The following is a 23,199-nucleotide window of genomic DNA, read 5'->3' as shown; positions in this document are numbered from 1 at the left end:
TGATTCTACCGAGATTGCAGAATAGAGATGTGAGAGATTGAGACGTAGCGCAAGCATACGTGAGCCAAGGACTATGCGAACGAACCCCGCAGCATCCCTATACTGGTGCTTTACCGTCTGAATGTGTGGCACAGAAGTCCACCAAACACTTTGAATATAAATACTCAGTAGATTTGCAATGATCGAAAGAATAATTTACTGATTAGCAATTGTTGAGAAAAAGTTATTATTATTATTATTCATAATTATTATTAAAATAAGCGTAAATGATTCTTTGGCGCAAGGCGGCAAAATGGAGGAGGATGAGATGGCTTCAGTTTGTGTGCCCGGAAGAATTAAGACACTGCGCTGCGAGGAGCAAGACATATACGGTTGGAATGCGAGGGTCGCTTTAATAGGTCTCCCTGGAAAAATCCAACAGCGAAATTACAGGGCCCCGAGACAGGCCCCCACGTTCGCCTTCTCAAGTTTTGCAGTACTTGATCCCAAGCAATATTGCTTCCCACATCTGTCGTGAATTTACCCTTGTTATTCTTATTAGCTGGAAAAAAAAAAAAAAAGAAAGAAAGCCCAGCTCTTAATCCCGCCTTCCTGTTCACTTTTCCAAATGCATGCTCGCTTGCCTTTGGGTTGATGAATAGCACCCGGATTCCTCTCGTCGGTATTGTGCTTCAGCCAGTGTTGCATACAAAACGCCTACCATAAAATCCGTCTCACTATCAAGCGCATGCGCTCTCTCGTAAGGTGTGGCGTGGTGTATAGAGACGAATTTAGTAGCGCGCGCTATTTGTCTCTAACAAATGACCTACATGCAGTGTATATGGACAGGCGCTCTATGCAGCCATTTCGTTCAAACAACTTTTGCACGTCCTCACTCATGCGTGAAAGAGACCCTTCCTGATGCCCGATCGCGTTCATTGTCGGCTTCTTTACTATCGCTCGCTCATTTGCTTGGAGAGACTGCCTCACACGCAATGCATGCATATGCAGGAACTTTCACTACACGGCGTCTGCAACACTGAAATTGCCGATTTAAAATTGCTTCCTAGTCCTAAAGCGACCGACCCGAAACGTCCCAATTGTACGGTACAACACAATGACGCCACGGCAAAGAACTTCAGCTATTTCTCATTCCATAAACACAAAGGCAAATGAAAGAAAAAAGAAAGCAAAACTAACGAGGTAATTGGTAACCCTAATTGTAGTCATTATGGCGAAAGCCCGGTACGTCCTACGAAAAGAAAACGGAATTTAAAAAGCTTAAGGAATAAACAACAAAATGCACTGAAAGTGAGAAGGAAGAACAAAAGACTTCGCATCGGACCTCCATTTTTTAATTTTTTTAAAAAGTTACAATAAAAAAAAAAAAAAAAAAAAAGGCACGACCTCGTAAGTGGCGTGTTTGTTGATGCGCTCTGGTGCACGGGGCCGCGTTGAGGCAAGAAGTGTTGGGGAAGGAAAGAAAGGGGGTGGGGGGAGGGTATGGAGGTGGAGGGTTAAGTCAAAAACGGAAAACAAGCGCAGACTTCGTGCAGCTCACATCGCACGGGTGGCGCCATCTGAGGAAATGTGGGCGTACTCAGGCACAAATCGTGGGTGGTCGGCAGTCGGCGCGGCTGTTTCGAAGGGGGGCAATTATCGCGTGCGGCTTCCCCTGAAGAGCAGCGTTAACCCAGTCCGCCCGGCAGTGGAGCGCGAACAGGTTCCAATGCCGGAACACGCGCACACAGGCATATTTTCTTGCACGGCGAGCACCGTCGTACCCGGCCCTAGCTCCCCAGTTCATATACTGTACTACAGTTCCGTGTCAGCACAACGCGCGGAACTCTCTTGGGGTCTGCGTGAAGCGTTGCAAACAAAATTTCCCTTAATGACCCACCTGCGCTGGCTGTGCGCGGTGTACTGATGCTAAGTCGAAGCGCTCTACGACTCAAGCTCAAGCCGCGCATTAAATGCCCCTGCCGCGCTCGGTGGCCGCATTCCTGATGGAGCCGGAGTATGCTGACGTGTTCGATGCTTCGGCGCACAATCGAGCGTCCGAACCGGCCATCGACCGCCGGGTGTCTCTGATAAGGCGCGGTTTAATTGTTCCCTTTCAGCTAAATATATACCCTCGTAGTATAATGACCCCATTCATCTGCTCGTGGGGTCCAGCTATAAGCGGCACTGAAAGAAAGTGTCGTAGCACGAATGAAGGGTATAATGCGGTAGCTTAAGAGAAAATTGTAAATAAATTTCACGTAATTGCGAGTAAAAGAAAGAAAGGAAGAAAGAAAGAAAGAAAGAAAGAAAAAAAGAAAATCGGGGGAAGGAGAGGGGGACCCTAGGCATTCGGTGGGCGTGCAAAAGAGACGCTCCTTTGTTTTCACTGCCAGGTAGGACGCCACGTATTCACAACGTTGCACGAAACAGAGCATGAGTGAGTAGGTGAACAATTCAAATACAATTAATAGCATAGCTTACTGCACACAATTACACTTTATTATATTGCCACCAAGATGTTGGTCTGCGTATTTGAATGATTACTCTGTTTTGGCGTACGCTATGTATACCTAGATGCTTTTGCTTACTCAAAACGCTACCTCTAGCTTTGTGACTAGAAATACTGATTTGTTTCCTTCTCGTTACAATTAGCATGCCCCTCCAATTTTCCCTAGAAAAAGAATTATCGCGCATATTCGCACGTGCTATCTGATAATGCCGCGCGGTTGAAGGGGTGCAGATCGATTCGCGCCGATGGCGCAAAAGGCTGTCCATTACTGGAGTACAGTCTGTGCCACCATGCCCCGTCGCATTGACAGTAGCTTTTTGGTCTTCAGCCGAAGGGTGCCGAGCGTATCCGTGTCGTGAAACGCCTCGAAGCCTTCGGTAATCCGCGTCATGCAGGTCACTTGATGCGCTCCTTGCAGGAACACGTCGCCCTGCAGGCCTTGTACTGCTCCTTGGCAGGGTTTCCGCACAGCCACTTGTGCCAGTGCTTGGCGATTTCGCGGCAGTTAACCCAGAAGTCGGCGTGTTCACACGCATTTGCTAATACAAAAAGAAAGAAAAAGGAAAAGGGACACAGTTTCAGTTAGCCAGCGGCTGTTTCAGCACTTTTACCACATGACTCGCATGCGTCAAGCCAGTGACAGTACCCCACTTTTATCCTGGCCACACGCCGTTTTCGTGAAATCGGGCAGGGACACGATATGTAGCAATAGGTTGCACAACGGCGGTGGCGTTAGCGAGTGTAATAACTGGTTATCAGTGACTGCATTCTGGCACATCCCAATGGGCATTGAAAATCCCTCGGACGTCTGGATAAGATCCCGACGTTCAAGTCCAAGAGCAGTCGTCCCGGGCACAGCCAGTGGATATCATTATTGGACCAATTTTGACATCCACTTCTCCTCCTGCGGACGTCCTTAGGTCATTCGGGCTGGACATTTTGTTAACGGACCGAGCCGAACTTTGTTCGGATTTTTAGTCACGAAGATGCCTTTGTTGAGCATTTCTGCGTTTGGAAATGCCAACGCAGAACCGGCCCCGAGTTCATTCAAGCTATGTGAACCACATCTAGCTTTGTTTAATAGACATCAACGTTTCTCAGCGAAATATCAACCAGTCGTCAAATGCAGCATAAACTAAAACAAATTCGAATTCTAGCCGCCGTTTCTTTTTTCTTCTTTTGGAGAGCATTCAGGTACCAGCGGAGGCAGGTTTATGGACAGATTCTAATGCTCAGCGTGATCATAAGCTTCTCAAGCTTTTGTGACCGTCTCATTATTTTTGCTTGCAACGCCACAGAAACGTTTCCGTGCTTACAGTGCTCAGTGATCAGTGAATATAAGTAGATATTCTTATATTCTCTGATCTCATATCACTTGCAGCACTTCGGGGCTGGAAATTTTTGGCAAGTGCTTCAAAATCTGAATAAATGAATAAAAATGTGTGAAAGTGTGTCCTTTTTTGCGTAAACATAGCTTGCTTTTGGAATCTGTGTTTCATGGGTGTGCAAGTTGTATTTTCATTGGTATAAATCAATATTGCATTATCTTTGCAGCACAGATTCTACAGAGGGCTGATATTTACACCAACTGTGCAATTCAGCCGATTATAAATAAAAACGAACATCCGGCAGGCATCCCTTAATGGTCCACGGTTTGTCGTACGGATGTCTGACGGAAATTAAGCAATGAAAACATAAACTATACTAGGAAAAATTCCAATAGAAATCTCTGTTGGTCTTATACGAAATATATAGGTCCAATAAGAAAACCTACAGGTCCCATAGCAGAATGTACAGGTCCCATAGCAAAGTGTACATGTCCCATAAAGATTTTTGCCGGTCCCGTATCAGGGCAATACAGTGTTCTAAAATACAAATAAAATGTTTTATGGGTACCCCTCATGTAATGTCCCTAACGGAACCCTTGAGGTATAATAAAATAAAAATAATTGAAGCAATAGAAGTGCTGATATAAACTTGTATTGGACAAATAAAACGTTTTATAGGTCCCAATAGATGCAATAGAAGTAGTGATGATATAAACTTTTGTTGGTAGTATTGCTTGGCAAAAAGTCGACCAAGCAGACGCGCCAAACATCGAGAATGAAGGCAGAAATGGAGTCGCTTTAATAAAAGGTTTATGCGTTCCAAGCTGTTCATTTGTTGTACTCCGGATATTTAGGTACATTTTGTTGTTTCACTGCGTAATTTCGTAGAGATAATAGCTGGCCGCCAGCACATCTGTAGGGGTAGGACAGATGGGGCTTTATATAGGACACTATTCGGATTCGTTGTATTAGTGCTGTCCTGTGTGTTCTGATTGTATAGTTGCTGCTGTTGCCTTGCCAAAACACTCGAAGTTTGGGAGGGTTCACGTAGAAAGATTTGCTTTAGAATAAACAATTAATGCACCTTTGTAGAAGAAACCACTTTGGTACACAGTGCTACCGTTGACACCAATACAGGCTATCAGCTTTATTAGTGTGTCAGGTCTAATAAGATTAATCCAATAAGATTAATAATCCAATAAGATTAAACCTATAGAAACCAATAAAATATTATAATTTTTCCTAGGGTACTTCCTGCATCCACGGAATATCCGTATATCCGTTGCAGACATCCGCGGGCACCCTTAGGACTGCCAATTTGTATGCGCATTGTAGTCCTGTGGATGTCCGCCGTACGTCCTTCGGCGATCTGCGAACGTCCTACGGATGACCAATATATCCGGAAACGGTAGTCCAGTGGATGTCCAGAGGAGTTCAAATGCCCATTGGGTCATGGGAGTGTTTCTCCTGCTTACTCATGCCTTTTCACGCATCGATATGCCTGAATTCCCCCCTGAACCCACAGCTTAAACTAAAGCGTCAGCCTTGGCAACAAGGAGGTCATTGTTGCCTTAAATGCAGTTTTAGCGCAGAATATTTACTGCAATTCATGCTGCCGTTGAAAAATCTCATAACTATAGCATTTATTAACTAGAAATCTTCCATTGCGATGGCTTAAAAATAAAGAAACGCGGGCGTTGCTTTACACTGTAAAAACTACCATGCATTATCGATGGAAAGGTAGTTTCAAGAAGAGACTAGCGTGGCATGTACTACTATTATACCATAGGAAGGAAACGACGCGAATACGAGACAACGCCACTGCAGATTACAAGCATGCGTCAAGTATAACGCCGATCGGCGCATTTGTCCAGTGTCATTCTTCCCTTCCTTCTCTCCCTCTTTCTTTTCTAGATTTTGTCCGAGTCATATATATAAGTAAAAAGGAATTCATCAGGCTACCTTGCAAACGTAATTACAGTCCTTGAGCTGGAATATTCAGAGGCGGACATGCACGAGTATTTGAAACACATATTCAAATTATTAAAAAAGTTATTTACTTCTTAATTAATTACTTTACGGCACATCACAATTTACGAATTGTAGCCGGGGAAATTGCAAGGCGTGTCCATCTGGAATGAATTTCCAGAATCACACCAGTTTGAAGATATGCGTCCTCAAACTGGCCGTAAAATTGCACTGTTGTTCAACTTACTTTTTTTAACAAAACGCTCTTTTATGCAATGAAGCACGAAAGGTATACTGGAACGCTCATATATTTCGTCCCACACTTTGGGAAATAATATATCGAAACTGGTGTCATCCTGTAGATTCATATCAAGTGGATACGTCTTGCAAGATCACCGGCTACAGTTCGTAAATTGCAATATGTGCCATAAAGTAATTAAGAATTTAATTAGTGAATACTTGTTGATTAGTTGTATATGTGTTTCGATTTCTCGTGTCAGTAATGTCCGCCTCTTGGAATAAGGTTACAATAAATAAAAATAAATAATCTAACTCAAGGACAAGAATTATGCTATATGCCACAGGCGATCTTTAAAAATTCCGGAAAACTTAAAAAAATGATCACCCCGTATATTACAGCATAAGTGTAAACCACCAGCAAAGAGCGTGATGTACTCAACTGCACAATTTCTTGGAGCGGCAGTGGCCTGGGCACTTGCTGCAGGGTTTACCTTTTGTGTACGGCTTTCCAAAGCGTTCAGGATAGTTGCCACTGAAAGACCAGGATAAAAACGAAGAAAGGCAGCTCAGTAACAGGGTTTCTAAATCGACAAAATGCGCTGCTTCATGGCCATAGAGCGCAGCACTGAATAGAATTAACTCACATGGGACAGTAATTGCACACATAGTTGTAGAACGGCTTCTTGACAACGTTGCGACCGCAGTAATGAAGGCCGCATCCTACTTTGTGCGAACTGTACCACACCATCTGTGGAGAGGCATGAGAAATTGTAGCTTACAGCTATACGGTTTTGGCACATAACAAGTTCCTTCACTAGGCAAAGCACTGTATTACTTTGATTTGGCAGCATTCCTCAAAATTCATATAAAAACGAGCCGGCAGGTAACGGAAACGATTATATATCGTAATTTTATCCTATGCACGGAATGTTTAACATCTCGAACAGACGAAGGACAAGTTCGCGCTGTTAAAACATTCGTCATGATCCAGAACCAACTAGCCCACCAACAAGCCATATAACAAATGTCATATACAGGATACGGCGTGCATGGGCTCTAAAATATGATAATTATCTGCTCTTTGTGCTTGTAGTGGTAGCTGATTGCCAAAATGTGTTCTCACAGACCTGAGTGTAGTGGCCGACCACGGAAGGAACGTTATTTCCTGTGTCTCCAAAAGAGAAGTTGTGATGTTCCAGAAACCATATCTTGATGGCGAAAAACCATGGCACTTTCACATTCGACACGAAGATATTTTGTCCACAGGATCCATAATCTGTTTCGGTAATGATGACGGCAAGGTTACTTGAGTCATATCTGACACACTTCTTACAGCACATATGCAGTTGCAATACAGTATCTGATCCCAAAAAGCCTCACACTTGGTTGTAATGCAAAAAAAAAAAAAAAAAGAAAAAGGTTGTATGGTAGGGGAGCACTGACTTTCGACTATCAGGGTTTTTGATTAGTTGCCTTGTTGTATATTTTATCAACTTGTTGGCGTCTTTAATAAGAAGAACGAAAATTGGACATCAGTCACCAGTGCGAGTTGGAAATCAGTCATCGTACAAGTCTGCCGCTATATATTTTTTTATACTATACTTAATGGCTGTAGGTATACATAGTACTACCACGACCGCTGGATGCTTTTATCCACCGGCCGTGGTAATACATGTGCCTGTGGAGACAACATGGTCCAGTAGGTACAGCTCAATTACCTGGGCACTTGCCGTCCTGTGAGAGCCTTCCACAACGCATTGCTTCGCAGCATGTTTTCATAAAAATAAAACGACATGCATGACAGGCATTCCAGAGTCGTTTCATTCTAAAAAAAGTACAATAAAACATTACTAACTGTTCAAAAAGAGGGGAGAGATGTCAGCTGTTCCTAACAGTTCATATTTTTTCTTATTTGTCCTTCTCTATTTTATTAATACAATCCGCATCTTACTTTGTGCGAACTGTATCACACCATATTCGGAAAAGCCACATGTTCGATATGTATCGGTTGACTAAGCGAAAATGAGTATTCGGCACCACCCGTGACGCCAAGCATCTTATAAACATTAAATTATAGTAACCTAAGACAGATGGCATGGCCTGTAACTAAATTTGATTTTCGCGCTCCTGAACAGTAAGCACGTATACCCCTCGCACGGCAATAAACACGACTAACGCATATAAAGAGCCTTAGCTATGGGAACTGAGTGGCAAAGTCTGAAGTCGTAATCTCTCTCTTTTGCTGCAGTGGGACCCGCCACGGTAGCCCAGTGGCTATACGGCGTTAATTGCGCTGCTGAGCTCGTGGTTGTATGTTCGATCTCGGTCGCTGCGGCCGCATTTCGATGGGGGCGAAATGCAAAATTATTCCGGAGTCCCTCCACTACGGCGTGCCTCATAATCAGATGGTGGTTATTGGCACGTAAAACCCCAGAGTATATTTTACTGCCGCGGTGGCTTCGAGGCCATGGCGTCGTGCTACGGAGCACGAGTTCGTGCATGGGTTCGATTCCCGGCCATGTTCCGACAAGGGGTTTGGATTGCAAAAATGCTCGTGAACCGTGCTTTGAGTGCACGCCAAAGAAGCTCCAGTAGTTAAATATCAATCAGGGGCCTCCAACTACGGTGTTTCACACGGGCCGTTATGTTTCTTTAAGAAGTCGAACCTCTTCAATGAATCTCTTTCCTCGAGAGTAACACCACAATCAATTGACAAGAGATGTTCATGAAACGGTGGCAAGCCACGTTGTCTCTTGCTTTATTAGAACAGATCAAATATAACTGAAAGAAGTTGTGCTATCGCACTAGCATAGGAATAATTTCTGGCCATTGTATTTATTTGTACGAATTCCGTTATTCCGCGGTGCATTTCCGTGCCCATTAGGTGACGCCTGTAGCACACGTACGCATTGTCTTCGTATACATAACAAATTTTGCATCAAATCGCCATTTATGCGTTCACGAATCTCGAAAGCCAACAAGCTCATAAATTGCTACAAGCGATTGAAAACTTTGACGATAATTTTAGGCTAAAATTAAAACTGAAAACAGAAGCTTAAATTCCCACTGTTAAGATCTGAATTCTTGGATTACGGTAAATGTTCAATATTCTGAAGGGAAATTTTTCTGCACATGCAGAATTGCAAACAAGCAGCAAAATTGAGTCGTTTTTGACCATTGTGTGTACCGATAGCCATTCTCTGCCACTTTGTCAATTAGATGGTTACATAACCATTAAGAGCGAAATAAATAAATAAATAAATAAATAAATAAATAAATAAATAAATAAATAAATAAAAAAAGAAAAGAAGGAGAAGAAAAGGGTCACGATTTTTTAAAATCATGACCGTATGAAGTCAGCAGGCAATGAATCCATGAAAAGCCTGTGGAAAATAACTGTGGTTGTTTAATTGCAGAGCACAAATAATAAGGAAAAGGAAAATTCAAATTGACGAAAAGTCAACTTGCCGCCGGTGGGCGCCGAACCCACATCTTTCGTACGCGTGCAGAATGCCCAAGATAGTGAAGGGGAGGATAGCCGCAGTCAATTAGTCGAGCATCGCACCCCTAATGCGGAAGATGTGGGTTCGGCTCCCACCTGCTGCAAGTTATGTTTTCGTCCACTTTCATTTCCTTTTCACTCATCATTACTACGCTTCAATTAAATACCACAGTTATTTCACCTAAGCTATCCTTGGCTTCATTGCCTGCTGGCTTCACAAAGAAAGAAAAAGGGTATTTCTTTCAATGGGAGCAAGATACGCGAAGTCGCTGTCACTTTCTAGGATGCAAAGAACAGAAAGCGGCTTACCTTCAACCCAGCGTCCCGAGCTGTTGTCATGGACAAGAAGTTGACAACTCTCCGCCCAGCGCTGTGCATCCCTAGCAGCTCCTTTGTGCCACGTCTGAAAAGGACAGAACTGGCTATGTGGCTCGTATACTCGGTGAAATAAACGCCAGAGGTACGCTCTCGCACGTATTTGAGCGTTCAATAGTCAGACACCTCCAGCGCCTGCGAGCTTAGAGCCCCGACATCAGACAGGCAGGACAGACGGCGCCAAAGTGCCGTCTGTCCTGCCTGTTTGTTTCTGAAGCATGGTTATCAGTAAGAGCGTCAGCTTTCTTAAATGACTTAACCGACAAAGCGCGCAGGCAATCTGCTTGCTTTTAATGGTATAGCACGCAAGCTCTCGCACTGCGTGAGCAATTTCTGAATTTTTGTGGCTGTAATCACTGAGCTTCGACAGCCAGGTGATGTGGCCACAAGATGCCTGTGTATTGTTACATGTCGATGTCCGCGTTCGGCTCCAGTTCGACTTCGAAACGCAATTTGCGAGTTTTTGGCAGGAAACCGAGCTCTGCTGACAGAAGCTATCAACAAAATGGAGTGTTGGTGGCTTAATTCTTTTAAGGGAGTAACTGCTTGTGCACGCGAGCAGTGAACATACTCTATCGCAGAGCATGCGATATCTTAAAACTGGAGTTAAACATGCTACAAGAAGCCGTCACTGATGCTCGTGCAATTAGTTGTCAGCACTCTATTTGTTCTTAGAATGCTGAAATGGCTTTACTGACCCTGGTACGTGTAAATACGGGCTTCCTTCGTATAAAACATTATATTTGTTTGCTGGTTTTTTTTTTCGACTGTCAAACACATTTCGTTGCGCGTCACCTGCAGCTTTGCACGAAAATTTTTCCCAGACACGTAAGAGTCGGTACAAATAAGCTTTCTTGGCGTGATTCTTGGCCTTTGCGACGAAAGTTACATCCTTGGTTTCCTTTTGTAAATTTTACAAGACACGTATGCATATTACTTTGAGACCATGAGCGTAGGTAAATATTTTGCCGAATTATCCCTCATGCCAGAATCACTTTTTCAATATATCGACTAATTATTCTGCGACTAAAGACAAGGAATTTCTCTCAAGGTGATTGCTACACTTTCTTTATTTTTTTTCGTGAAGCTCGTCCTCTGGCATAGTTGTTTATTGAAATGAAAGCATTACGGCAAACAAGTCGTCGGCACATATATACGACTCGCTTTGAAAAATGAAAGGCATCAGAAGAACATCAAAATAAAGGTGGCATACCATTTCGAGCATGTCGCTGGCTGGTGGATCAACTCGGGTGCGAAAAAAATTGTGATACAAGACGATTCTTTTCATCACTGGTCTGTACCGTGTATCCAAGCTATGTTTTGGCAACATGTGTCCGTACACCTTGGGCCCTACATGTAATAAACGAGCACATAAAGACAATTACTGGCTTAAATGTTTTGCGAACTTGAGGCCGTATTTTGTAATTATTGACTTTCATTTTCCATTCTTTTCGCTATTCGTCATTGGTTCGTACGCTGTCATCGGGATCGGCCACTCGGGGAGACAGATGCTATGGGAAAGAATGGAAAAATAAAATAGATCGCTTCAACAAACGGCCCTTGGTCCGCAGAGATAAATGAAGGAATCGTGTACCATGATTGCAATTAAATTCCTAAAATACAAGTGCGTTATCACCCAGTCAGTTCGCTAACTAAAATGCACGGCATAAATTTAAAATCCATTTCCCACAGTTACAATGATCGTGGCATCGACCGTGACTGACTTCAATTCCACATTTCCAACGCATGCAGAGTAGTTAATTAAGTGTTAGCTATCGTATTGTTTTATTTAGCTGATACTTATTTGATTTGCAAAATTATGTCCGAATCTTCGAAATGACCAACTGAAATAGTGGGATTGCGCTATAGCTTCCAAAGAGATTTTCTTTCTTAATCTATAAATTCTTAAGCTGCATCAGGGTGCATACCATGGTGTAGTGTTACGTGCAGATTTGGCGCGCAAATAGCCTCGATTAATTCTTAACGCGAGTCGTCTTTGGAGGTAGATTTCTATTAAAAATCCTCGGAACGCAAGCGCAATTTGATGGGAAAATGCGAGGATCTTTCGTAATACCGCGGGGAAGATAATTATGCAGATCGAACGCACATCTTGCAATCTATGGGAAGCGAAGCTTTCGTGAAGCGGTTAATTAAATGCTATAAATTTGCCGCTTTCATTCCTGCGTTAATTGGTTCTCAGCTCCCGTGCGTGACCCACCGGTGATCTCAGTGCAAAGCTCAACGGGCAACGCTCGTGAGGACGGCACACGTTTCGAAAGCACAACTGGCAATGCCCTCATTTTGTCATCTGCACCGCCCGCATCACTAGACCAGTGTCACTCGACAGCCACGCTTTTCTATCCCCTCGTCTTTGTCATGCCATGCGTTGTCATGCTTCTGCCGCCTTCGTTTGTAATCTCTGGTCCGCTGTCAGCAGCATCGGATGGCTTCGGCGCAGCATCCCGACGTTCGTCTCTTGGCGAGCGTATAGACGTAAACGGCTAGCTTCAGGGCGTGTTGTGAGTGGTTATCGTTCAAATATTTTTGTCTCTTCTCGAGTATATACAGGGTGTCACAGCTAAAAATAGCCAATGCTTTAAAAACGACGGAGTGTGTTAGGAGGCTCAAACCAACTCAGTGTTCGCGTTTCCTAGTAGGCGGTATTTTTTTCGTTTTGCAAGGTCAATTAATTAGTATAAACTAATCGCCTAACTTTTTAAATATTGGCTTCACCAAGAAAGTGCCAATACGAAAGTCGTAGATCACATTTAAAAATGGCCGACTGACGTGTTTGCACTTAAGTACCATTGATGGAGCTTCTTGTAATTAGACAGTTTTAGTTGCACGTACGTGGAGACTTCACGTACGCAAACGTGAACAGTCTACGTACCTTACGTGCACGCCATCTGAAACGCGTTTAGCTACACGTACACGACGCACCACGTAGCCACATCTATCGGGAAAAATGAACACTGCGGTAGCCAATTCAATTCAAGATGAGTATTTCAGCCAAGCCAGTGATGTGCATTGATGCGTGCCGGTCATCGTCTCCGCAATGCCCGGAAGTGTGTTGTGCAAGCGTTATCTGCTGTCATCGTTGACATGGAATGAAATAGATGACCAGTCATCCTGTCGCCGTGTTTCCATGCAAGCCATCTGCGCGTGCTCAGCACGCTATCGCTTGTTCGTGGTCTCGCGAAACCCCCGCGCGAATCTGTCTACGTGCGCAAGAAACGCACGCAAAAAATCGAATCTCACGTACGTCCGTGAGACCAGCGCGCGGCCGGTACGTTCTGCGCATGCGCACTGCTTACACGTAGAAGCTCTACGTACGCGAAGCCTCTACGTGCGTGTAACTAAAACTGTCTATTGTCTTTAAAGAAAGCCTGCGAAATACAAAAAACAAGCGTGTCATAGCCCCATTATTTCAACGCTCCCAGACGACCGATCAAGAAACTAAATCCGCATATCTGTATAATAGTTCCAGGACGGGCTTGGCGTTTCCGGTGGCCGCAAGGTACGCGCCAGCAACTTTCGCTAGTAAGATAGGATCGCGAACGAATAGAAGAACATGACAATACCATTTTCCTCCCGAATAAAGAGTTCTGCCCTCAACATTTACTCAAGCCTAAACATCTTTATTTTTTAACAGCGAAGCTGTTTAAGCCAGCCGTAATTTGTTGTGCGTAGCGAGACACTACCAAGAAAGAAAAAAAGAAAGAAAGTTTCTTGCCGAGGCGGGATTCGAGCCCGCTTACCCCCGGGTCCCTAAGCGAGCGTCGTTAGCACTAGGCTATAGAACATTTTTTTTTTATTGCCTGGTTTGGACAAATACAAAAGCAAGAACAATCGCTACATGGATGCTAAAAATGCTGACAGACTGCCTGCCAGCACAATGGGGCTAAAAACATTTTATATCAATTGCAAGTTTGTCTAGGAAGGAATATACCAATCAGGTTTCTCGGTTTGAACTTGATACAGGTCTCTGAGAGATTGAATGCTCTCAATGAAGTATTCCCGCGCCGGTCTCGTATTTACTTCCTCGTTCAGCACGTCCATCCGTGTCCTATACACACTATATGGAGAACCAATGCCATGAACATATCGTAGGGCACACCCCCTACGTTTACGACAGGCACACTTTAGGCTATAGAACCACTTTTTTTTATTGAACATTAGGCTATAGAACCATGCTTGCAAAACGTGCATTTATGCGAACCATATGATTGCGTTCGAGCGTCGTCGTCTTCGTCCACAGCTGGCGCGTCCGTACGCTCGTGCTCTCCGAGCTGAAGAGGTTTTGCGCGCTATGAGAACGAGAGAGAGACGCAATTACGGAGGGGGTCTGCTCTGCTGGAACGCGGTGTCAGTGTTGCAAGCTGCGCTATGCAACGCGCAGTGAGGGCCGTAAGTCCGAGACGCGCGAAATGAAATTATCATCATCATGAGTAATAAGATGAAAAGTTCACGCGCATTTCCGGAAAAAGCTGGGCTACGATCGCCCAGCTTCGCTGTTTCAAGCGTTGCGCGGCCGAGTGCAAGGTTAAGCGTTTATTATTATTTTTTTTCTTGCCTTGTGTGTTCGGGCTTCATTCCACAAGTGGAGCGAATGATATGTTTATCTTGAAACTGCAGCGCGCACACGAGAAACGAGGACAAAAAGGTGAAGGTGACAGACAGGCGCTCGTTGTCCTCGTTTCTCGTGTGCGCGCTGCAGTTTCAAGATGAATAGCTACCAACTCGCCCAACTTTCAGTACTTTTACAATGATATGTTTTTGCCACGTTACCTCGAAGCGCGACACACCTTCATCACCGCCGCTTGATCTGTGCGCCCGATCGCGACAGGGCACGCGGGTGACTCTCGAAAAAAGCATGCAAACAATGCCCTTTACTGGTCGGTCGTCTAGGGGCGCTGAAATGGTGGCGCTATCACGAGCTTGTTTTTGTATTTCGCGCGCTTTTTTCTTAAAGGCAATTACAAGAAGCAGTGGTACTTAGTTGCAAACACTTTAGTCGGCCTTTTTTAAATGTGGTCTACAACTTTCGTATTGACACTTTCTTGGTGAAGGCAATATTTAAAAAGTTAGGCAATTAGTTTATACTAATTAATTGACTTTGCAAAACGAAAAAAATACCGCAGACTAGGACACGTGATCCTCGACACCACTGAGTTGGTCTGAGCCTCCTAGCACACTCCAGCGTTTTTAAAACATTGCATGGCTACATTTAGCTGGGACACCCTGTATACTCCTCTGCGAAGTGTTTTGACGTTATTTGTGGCTTAGGCAAAATGCGAGACTTTATATCTTGATTTTTTTGAAGAAATATACATAATATAATATTATTATGGAGTAATACCCCATTAACACGAAATAGTAAAAACTGGAAAAAAATTTGATATAAGCGGAGTTTCGAGATAGCCGAATTCACGAAAATATAAGCATAACCACCGCGTAAAGCCAACATGACGCCTTTCTAATATGGTGCCGGTAACCGCCGACTTCCTCACAAAAGCTCAATGTACCAGGACCGGTACATTGATGAGGGTGAAGCAAAACCAATGAAAAGGCATTGGGACAAAATCGCAGGCCTGGGCCGGCATTTTGTAGCGATGCGTTATGCTTTATTCATGCTATAGTCTTATCATCCACCGTTCACAGCCGGATGACCCCGTTGATAACGTGAGCGGATCGTCGCTCTGACCACTGGCTAAGCACGAAAAGGCATTAACATCGGAAAAGGCATCGCTACACAATACCGGCCCTGGTTTCACTTTTTGGCACTGCCACAACTGCGCAAACAGTAAAAAAAAAAAAAAAAAAAAAAAACGTTTCGGTACTTCTTTTTTTTTTTCCAGCATTTTCGCAATCTAGGTTTCGAAATATCCGCAGTTCGGCGCAGTGGTGTTTCGAGATAAAGGGTGAAAAACCCATGGAGTTGACACCGTGCCAGGGGGAAAATTCGACTTATCCGATAATTCGAGATATCAGAGTTCGAGTTAACGAGGGCTTTCTCTATAATTGTAATGAAGACAGCTCCGTGAACGCCTACAACAAAATACGCCGAAGGAAGATCGACTGCCTGCAGGCTTGTTGCGCGCATGTCACGTACTCATGCACAAGGCTCGCACCGGCGCTGCACTTACGCCCTGCACGCTGGCGTGCAGGGTGTACACTTGCACGCTGGCGTGCACACAAGGAAACAAGACGTCTTCCTGACACGGTGGAAGAGCTACCACCCATACAAACTGGTTGCCAAGCGTGCAAAACGGCAACGGTGCCGACCATCAGGCACTTGCTGCGGGAGCGCCCAAATTATGTGACCATCCTCGAGGGGTGGATCCGTCCCTCAGCGGAGGCCGACAGTGGTGTCCTGCGAGCGCTGTTCGCCTTTGCTGCGGAATCGGGCATACTCCGCACAGTGTAACCATGCGGGGAAGCATTCCTCGGTGGCTGGCTCTGTCCTCATCTCCCAATTCCCAAACTACATTACCCTTAATTGGTCGATGCGCCATCCATATTTTAATAAAGCTGCATAATCATCATCATATATTGCTTCTCCGAAGAAGTACACATAATATAATAATATTATGTATCATTATAATGATAAAAGCAGCCATACAGCATGTCTAGTGTGGTCGACAAGTTTCTCAAACAACTCGTGCTCTAGTCACGTGTTACACGAGCGCACGCGGTCCTGACGTATCGCTCACAATATACGGTCAATGCCGTGGAAGAAGAAGGTGTATAGTTACAGAGGCGAAAAATACATGGACCGGCTGATTATAGTGCTTCAATGCTACATATTCAACGGGAAAATGCAACCACGGTATAATGCTCCATTTTAGAAGACGTTGCATAACGCTTCAAATTTGTTTTTCTCTTTCCACGGCAATTTACTGAGATGATGGCTTGCGTGATTGCGTTCTCAGTATGCGTCTGTTATACTTCAGTTTCTGTTTCTTTTTCAATGTATGCTGCAGAAGGGAGTTTGCGTTTGCACCAAAGACAATAAAGTGAATGGAGCAAGTCAATTCGCTCCGTTATTGAGGTGAAAACGTCGAATGCGACGCCATGTCATGAGCGCGCCTCGACGTAGCAGAGCGCGAGGTGTTGCGTGAGGGGAGAGGGCATCGCCACGACGTGCCTCTTTCTCACCTCCACTGGGCTTGGCTTCTAGGCGCGCCTGCCGGCCTTGGTGGCCGCTGCTGCTTCCTCGGTGCCTCGTCGCGCAGGACATCGGTGGCATGCGGAGTTGGCACCGCAGGCTGCTGCTGCGTGCTGGCTTGGGCAGCACGTACCGCTATTGACCCTTTTCGCGGCGATCCCGTGGGTGCTGCCATGTTTGATCACGTGGTGACGCGTCCATTGCTTGCCTCAACTGCCTCCGTTGCCTCCGGGTTTACAATGGATGTGTATGACGCCGGTGCTGCTTAGCACACCTCTGTTTCGGAAGATATCGTAGACTGTGTCTGGGTGGACGACACGAAGCCTTAGCCGCAGCTTCAGAGAACATGCAAACTCACTTTTGCGTGAGCAGCGTATATGGTGCTTGTTCTAAAAGCGGGGCTAAATCTGTATTCCAAGCTATCCAAACATTGCGATCATGAAATGAAACAGGATTAGTGTGTTTTGCTCTTCGGTCATTATTTGGCAAATATATTGAAGCAGCGGCTGTCACGTTTCTGACTCATGTAAAGTTGCTCGGTGCGGTCACTACCTGATTATTTTCTGCCTAATCGCTCGCGGATGTGCGCAGTTTCGATAGATTTGTTCTAGCTGCGCATAAGGCTTGAATTGTAGCTGTTTTGTCGATTGTAATACCTTGTAGAAAAGATGTATTATCGCTAGTAACTCGCTTACTCTTGTGGACCGTTACGAAACATTAAGTTTCGACCGTTCGTGCGCTATCGGTGTATAGTCCGTCATTTATAGAGCGTATTTAGTGCGAAAATATTAAAGTGTGCGCCCACCACTTTTTCTTGACACGTTGGCGATAGAGTGGGCGTAAGTTTCCGTGTCAATTGGGGTAGATGTGTGTAGATACTGTGCGCAAAACTTACTATGACAGGATGCGGCACTATTCCCTTCGTGATTGTTTAACGAGCGGTACTCACTTTTGCCGACATTCCGGGGCTGAAGCCCTTTCGTTGAAGGTAAGCGATAAAATGTTGGCGGATGAGCGAATTTCTGTATCCTCGAGGAAAGCCGTACATCTCGAAGTGCCGGTAACACGTATGAACAGTTGCAGCGGTCCGCGAACTTGGCCACACAAATTCACAACGTTCCTTAATATGCCAGTCACTATTTTTCCAACCAACTACTGCACACGTCTTCAATTCACATGATTCAATCCAGCACGATTGGAGCACAGTGCGTGAGCGAAAACCGAGTTCTATTTCCGACAGCTGATCGTACGGAAACAGGGCAGAAGCGGTAATAGTTTCGTATTCGTGCGCTTTCGCTGAGGCAACGTATGGCGCGCCGCCGAAAGCGCCATCTCGTTTCTTGAGAACAAACTGCTCCGCGAAAAGGGTCAATGGACGAGAAAACCATCGCCAGACGGCGCTACTGCGCCACCTGACAGCGCCCCCAATGTGGAAATGTCAAGCAGCGCGGTCGCGCCCTGGCGCAGTCTCCGATTTGTTTACATTGTTTCGCCCGCGCTTCCCTTCGCTGCTCGTGCTCACTGCGCTCCATTTTCGACGGAGATCACGTGCTTGCGGAACAGCGATGCAAAGATTGCAATGCGCTTTTAAGACGGTTGCCCACGCCGACAGATTTTTTTCATGGTGGCAACCTCAAGAAAGGGGAGCGTCTGCTTCCATACGTGTATGGCGTTGAACAAATTGTGGACGGTGATGGGACAGCGAAAGCCAAGTGCGTGTCGCGGGTGTCCGACAAGATCGTATACGACATCGAGTTAGAACCTGCCGTGGTTGCTCGGTGGCTATGGTGTTGGGCTGCTGCGCACGAGGTCGCGGGATCGAATCCCGGCCACGGCGGCCGCATTTCGATGGGGGTGAAATGCGAAAACACCCGTGTACTTAGATTTAGGTGCACATTAAAGAACCCCAGGTGGTCCCAATTTCCGGAGTCCCCCACTACGGCGTGCCTCATAATCAGATCGTGGTTTTGGCACGTAAAACCCCATTATTTAATTTTTTAATCAAGTTAGAGGTATTCACCAAGTTCAGTAATCCAGTCTCTTTTATTTCTCTACGATGAAGTCACAAAGCGGTCATGCATGCTTGCAGACATGTGCAGATACGGTGACGATTGCGGTTGGTTTCGTTGGTAGCTGGGCGCGCACACACGGCTGCTCTCATTTTGGCTCCCAGGGAGTGTTATCAGCACTGTCAGTACAGAAAGAACACATGCATTAGGCACCAATAAGCCAATAAAATAAATGAACAATGTAAGTACTACATATGCGCATAATGCCTTATATCATCCTGTATAAATATTAATTATATCATGCCTTATTCAATGCAGATGACAACTCATTGCATTAGTGAGGAAGGTATTTTCTCGTGAAATGAACCCAGACCACGGTAACCAGCGATTACCTTGAGACCAGCAGCACGAGCGCAAGAATTTGCGATATATGCCTCATAAAAGCAAATATAGTTTCTCGTTGGGCGAATGCCCCCGCCGCAGCTAAAGGAAGGAAGGAAAATATATAAGAGGCGAAAGGCAGAGAGGTTAACCAGGTTAAGTGTCCGGTTGGCTACTCTGCACAGGGGGATGGGGTAAGGGCTGAAAAGATTAGAAAACAAGAGAAGATTAAAAAGAACAGAGAGACAGACAAAGAACTTTATTAAATAGGTCCTGAGAAGCCCTGCCCTAGGGCAGAGCTGCGGGCCGCTCCCACGTGGGGACGGGTAGGCCGAGCCTAACCGCCGCATCGTGGGCTCTCTGGACAGCCCAAGTTTGTCGTGACAGTTCTGAGCTCTGGATGGCAGAGCTCCATTCTTCTTCCGTGATGCGATTGGGCCCCTGTAACGAGGGGCATCACCAGAGCATGTGTTCTAGATTGCTAACAGCCGCACAGTCGGGGCAAGTAGAGCTAAAAGTCTCTGGAGTGATCGAATGAAAAAGGGCCAGATTGGGATAGGACTTAGTCTGAAGCATGCGTAAAGTGGACGACAGAGGTCTAGCCAGTTTTCTATGAGGAGGAGGATAATCCTCCTACCCAGGTGATAGTGCTTAGTGATTTCGTTGAAAGTAATGAGAGTGTCCCGAAACTCGAGAACCCCGGCCTCTGAGCTCGCCCTTGCTCCCGCGCAGTGGGTTAGTGCGCGCGCTTGGGAGTGGGCGATGTCATTGAGATTGGGCAAGCAGTCAAGCTGGGGGCCGAGGTGCGCCGGAAACCACGTGATGGTGTGCGTAGAGATGATCTTGTTCTTGAGAATCTTGTGAGCCTCCTCAGCAATGGACCCTGAAGCGAAAGCCCTGACTGCCGATCTCGAATCAGTGAAGATTTGTGTTTTGCTGCTGTCTAGGAGTGCCATAGCAATTGCGACCTGCTCCGCTCTGGATGGAGTTGAGCACTTCAGGGAAGCTGCATTCACTATCTGTCCATTGTGATCAACGATGGCAGTGGCGAAGTTAGACGACTGTCCATATTGGGCTGCATCGACAAAACATGCCGAGTGGGGATCGTCTATGATACTCTTGAGGAGAGCGAGGGCTCTTGCCCTGCGTCTGCCTACGTTGTGTTGAGGATGAACATTACGGGGAAACAGTGCGACTCGTATATTACTCCTTTGATCTTCTGAGATTTGATATTTCCGTTCTTCCATGAGTATAGGGTTGATCCCAAGAACCGCCAGGATCTTCTTTCCAGCCGGAGTGCAGGATAGACGGGCCAGTTGGGCCGACTCCTGGGCCTCAATTATCTCGTCTAAAGTGTTATGCACTCCTAGTTGCATAAGGAGGTCCGTGCTCGCCCATAACGGAATGCCTAGTACTCTTTTGATACTCTTTCTGATGAGCGTGTTAAGTTTTTTCTTTGCGGAGTTATACCACTTGTGCATGGCTGCCACATAAACTATGTGACTCATGAGGAAGGCGTGGAATAATCTGAGGAGGTTTTCTTCTTGAAGGCCCCCACGCCTATTCGAGACTCTGTTGATAAGCCTGATCATGTTCTCGGTTTTGGCTGTGAGCTTGTTGAGCGTCGTATTGTTACTGCCATTGGATTCGATGAAGATGCCCAGGACCCGAATGGTGTCTACTCGGGGGATGGTACAGCCGCTTTTAGTGTAGAGTTTTATGTCTATTTCAGACAACGGTTTCCAGCCTCTAGGTTTGGGACCTCTCCTGACTGGCCTGTAGAGGGGGAGCTCAGATTTGCTCGGGGTGCATCTAAGCCCGGTACTTTCCAGGTACATCTCTGTTTGATCTACAACCTCCTTAAGTCTAATTCAAGGCCGCGATTTTGTAGCAAGGCATTATGACTTATTCTACTCTAGTCTTATCATCCACCGCTCACGGCCGGCTGATCCCGTTGATAATGCGAGCGGACCGTCGCTCCGACCACTGACAAAGCGCGATAAGCGCGAAAAGGCATTATGACATTAAAGGCATCGCTACAAAATACCGGCCCAACATCGCCTTCGCTTCCTCCGGCGCACCAGATTGTTATGTCATTGGCGTAGAGCGTGTGATTGATCCCTTCTATGTTGGACAGCCTTTCCGATAGTTTCTTTATCGCAATGTTAAAAAGTAGTGATGAGACTACCGCTCCTTGTGGCGTGCCTCTGGGGCCCAAACTGAAATTGTCAGACGGGAGGTCACCAATTTTGAGCGTGGCCTTGTGATCCCTGAGGAATGAGCTTATGCATCTGTGGAAGGCTTCTCCCAAATTGAGCTCTGAGATGGAGTTCAGAATGTGCGTATGGGAGACATTGTCAAACGCCTTATCCAGGTCTAGGCCTAAGATGCCTCTTATATCTCTTGTGGTATTGTCAATGATTTGACACTTGATAAGCTTCATCACGTCCTGCGTTGACAAGGCCGGACGAAAGCCGATCATGTTGTAGGGAAACAATCCTTGTTGCTCGATGTGCTTGGAGATGCGGTTGCTAATGACATGTTCCGCCACCTTTCCCACGCAGGGCGTAAGTGAAATAGGTCTGAGGTTTGTGAGACTCGGAGCTCTTCCAGGCTTTGGGACGAGGATGACCAAGGCCATTTTCCAGGACTGCGGGACAAACCGCTCGTTCCCATGTTCCATTTATCTCTTCTGTCAACCGTTCTATGGAACCATCGTCCAGGTTTCCGAGGGCCCGGTTGGGGATGTCATCAGGACCAGGGGCTGACCTGCCATTTAGTTTCTGGAGGGCTTCCCTTACTTCGCATGACTTGAAGGTACATCTAGTTCGGGGCAAGATGAGCCTTTGTAGGGCGGATAGTCTTCTTCACTAGAGCTGCCCAGTGGCAAGTACTTGCGAGCGAGTCTTTCAAGTACGGTCTCTACCGTCTCTGATTGTGATGCCTCGTGGAGAACCTTCGCTATCACTTGTCTTTGGTTCGACTTGGTATTTGTGTCATCGAGTAAATGCTTGAGTAGGTTCCATTTAGCTCCAACTCTCATATGACCATCTACTGAATTGCAGACCTCATCCTACTGTTGTCTGCTCAGGGTTTGGCAGTGATCTTCTATAGTTTTGTTGAGCTCCGCGATCTTTTTTCGGAGCCTTCGGTTGAGTTTCTGCCCTTTCCATCTCTTTAACAGGGACTTTTTAGCTTCTAGAAGATGAGCGAGGCGGCTATCCATCCTGTCCACCTCCAGTTCAGTCTGGACTTTCTTCGTCGCCGCCCTGATATCGTTTTTTAACTGTTCAGTCCACTGCTCTAGACTAAGTGCTGAGTCCTGTGTTTGTGCTCGCTCCTCCCTAATCTTGCGAAAGGAATCCCAGTCTGTAATAGTGAACTCTTTGAGCTTCCCGCTTCTCACGTTGACGCAGGTGGCCAGGATATTGTGATCGCTGCCCAGGTCCACGTGCAGGTTGGACCAAGATGCGGACTCTACATTCCGTATGAAAAAGAGATCAGGCGTGGTATCCCTAGAGCAGGAGTTGCCGATCCTGGTCGGAAAAGCCGGATCTGTTATAAGTGTGAGATTATTGACGGTGGCTTGCCATAGGTCAACCCCCTTGCGGTTAGCTTCTGTGTACCCCCATGCTTGATGCGGAGCGTTGAAGTCTCCGGCCACCAGGAGTGGGAATGTCTTGGCTTTGCTAACGGCCCTGTTGATGATTGCTGCGAATCTTTGCCTCAGGTCTTTG

The 23,199-nt window shown here is 45.9% G+C and overlaps 1 protein-coding gene across 1 annotated transcript in view; it reads right to left on the bottom strand.

Annotated features, from left to right (window-relative positions):
* Positions 1-998: 998 nt before the first annotated feature.
* LOC119432236 (cysteine-rich secretory protein 3) overlaps positions 999-23,199 on the bottom strand; it is a 47,718-nt gene continuing 25,517 nt past the window's right edge. The window contains exons 3-8 of the mRNA XM_037699487.2: positions 11,118-11,254; positions 9,839-9,932; positions 7,155-7,303; positions 6,672-6,775; positions 6,468-6,559; positions 999-3,030 (exon numbers count right to left, since the gene is read on the bottom strand). Of these exons, the coding sequence (XP_037555415.1) occupies positions 2,888-3,030; positions 6,468-6,559; positions 6,672-6,775; positions 7,155-7,303; positions 9,839-9,932; positions 11,118-11,254 (719 nt within the window). The 3' untranslated portion in view covers positions 999-2,887. The remainder of the gene's footprint in view (positions 3,031-6,467; positions 6,560-6,671; positions 6,776-7,154; positions 7,304-9,838; positions 9,933-11,117; positions 11,255-23,199) is intronic.

Source organism: Dermacentor silvarum, chromosome 1 (genome assembly GCF_013339745.2).
Source record: "Dermacentor silvarum isolate Dsil-2018 chromosome 1, BIME_Dsil_1.4, whole genome shotgun sequence".
In the NCBI taxonomy this organism is placed as follows: domain Eukaryota; kingdom Metazoa; phylum Arthropoda; class Arachnida; order Ixodida; family Ixodidae; genus Dermacentor; species Dermacentor silvarum.
Note: the sequence above shows the minus strand (reverse complement) of the source record. Positions and strands in the feature narration are given on the sequence as shown.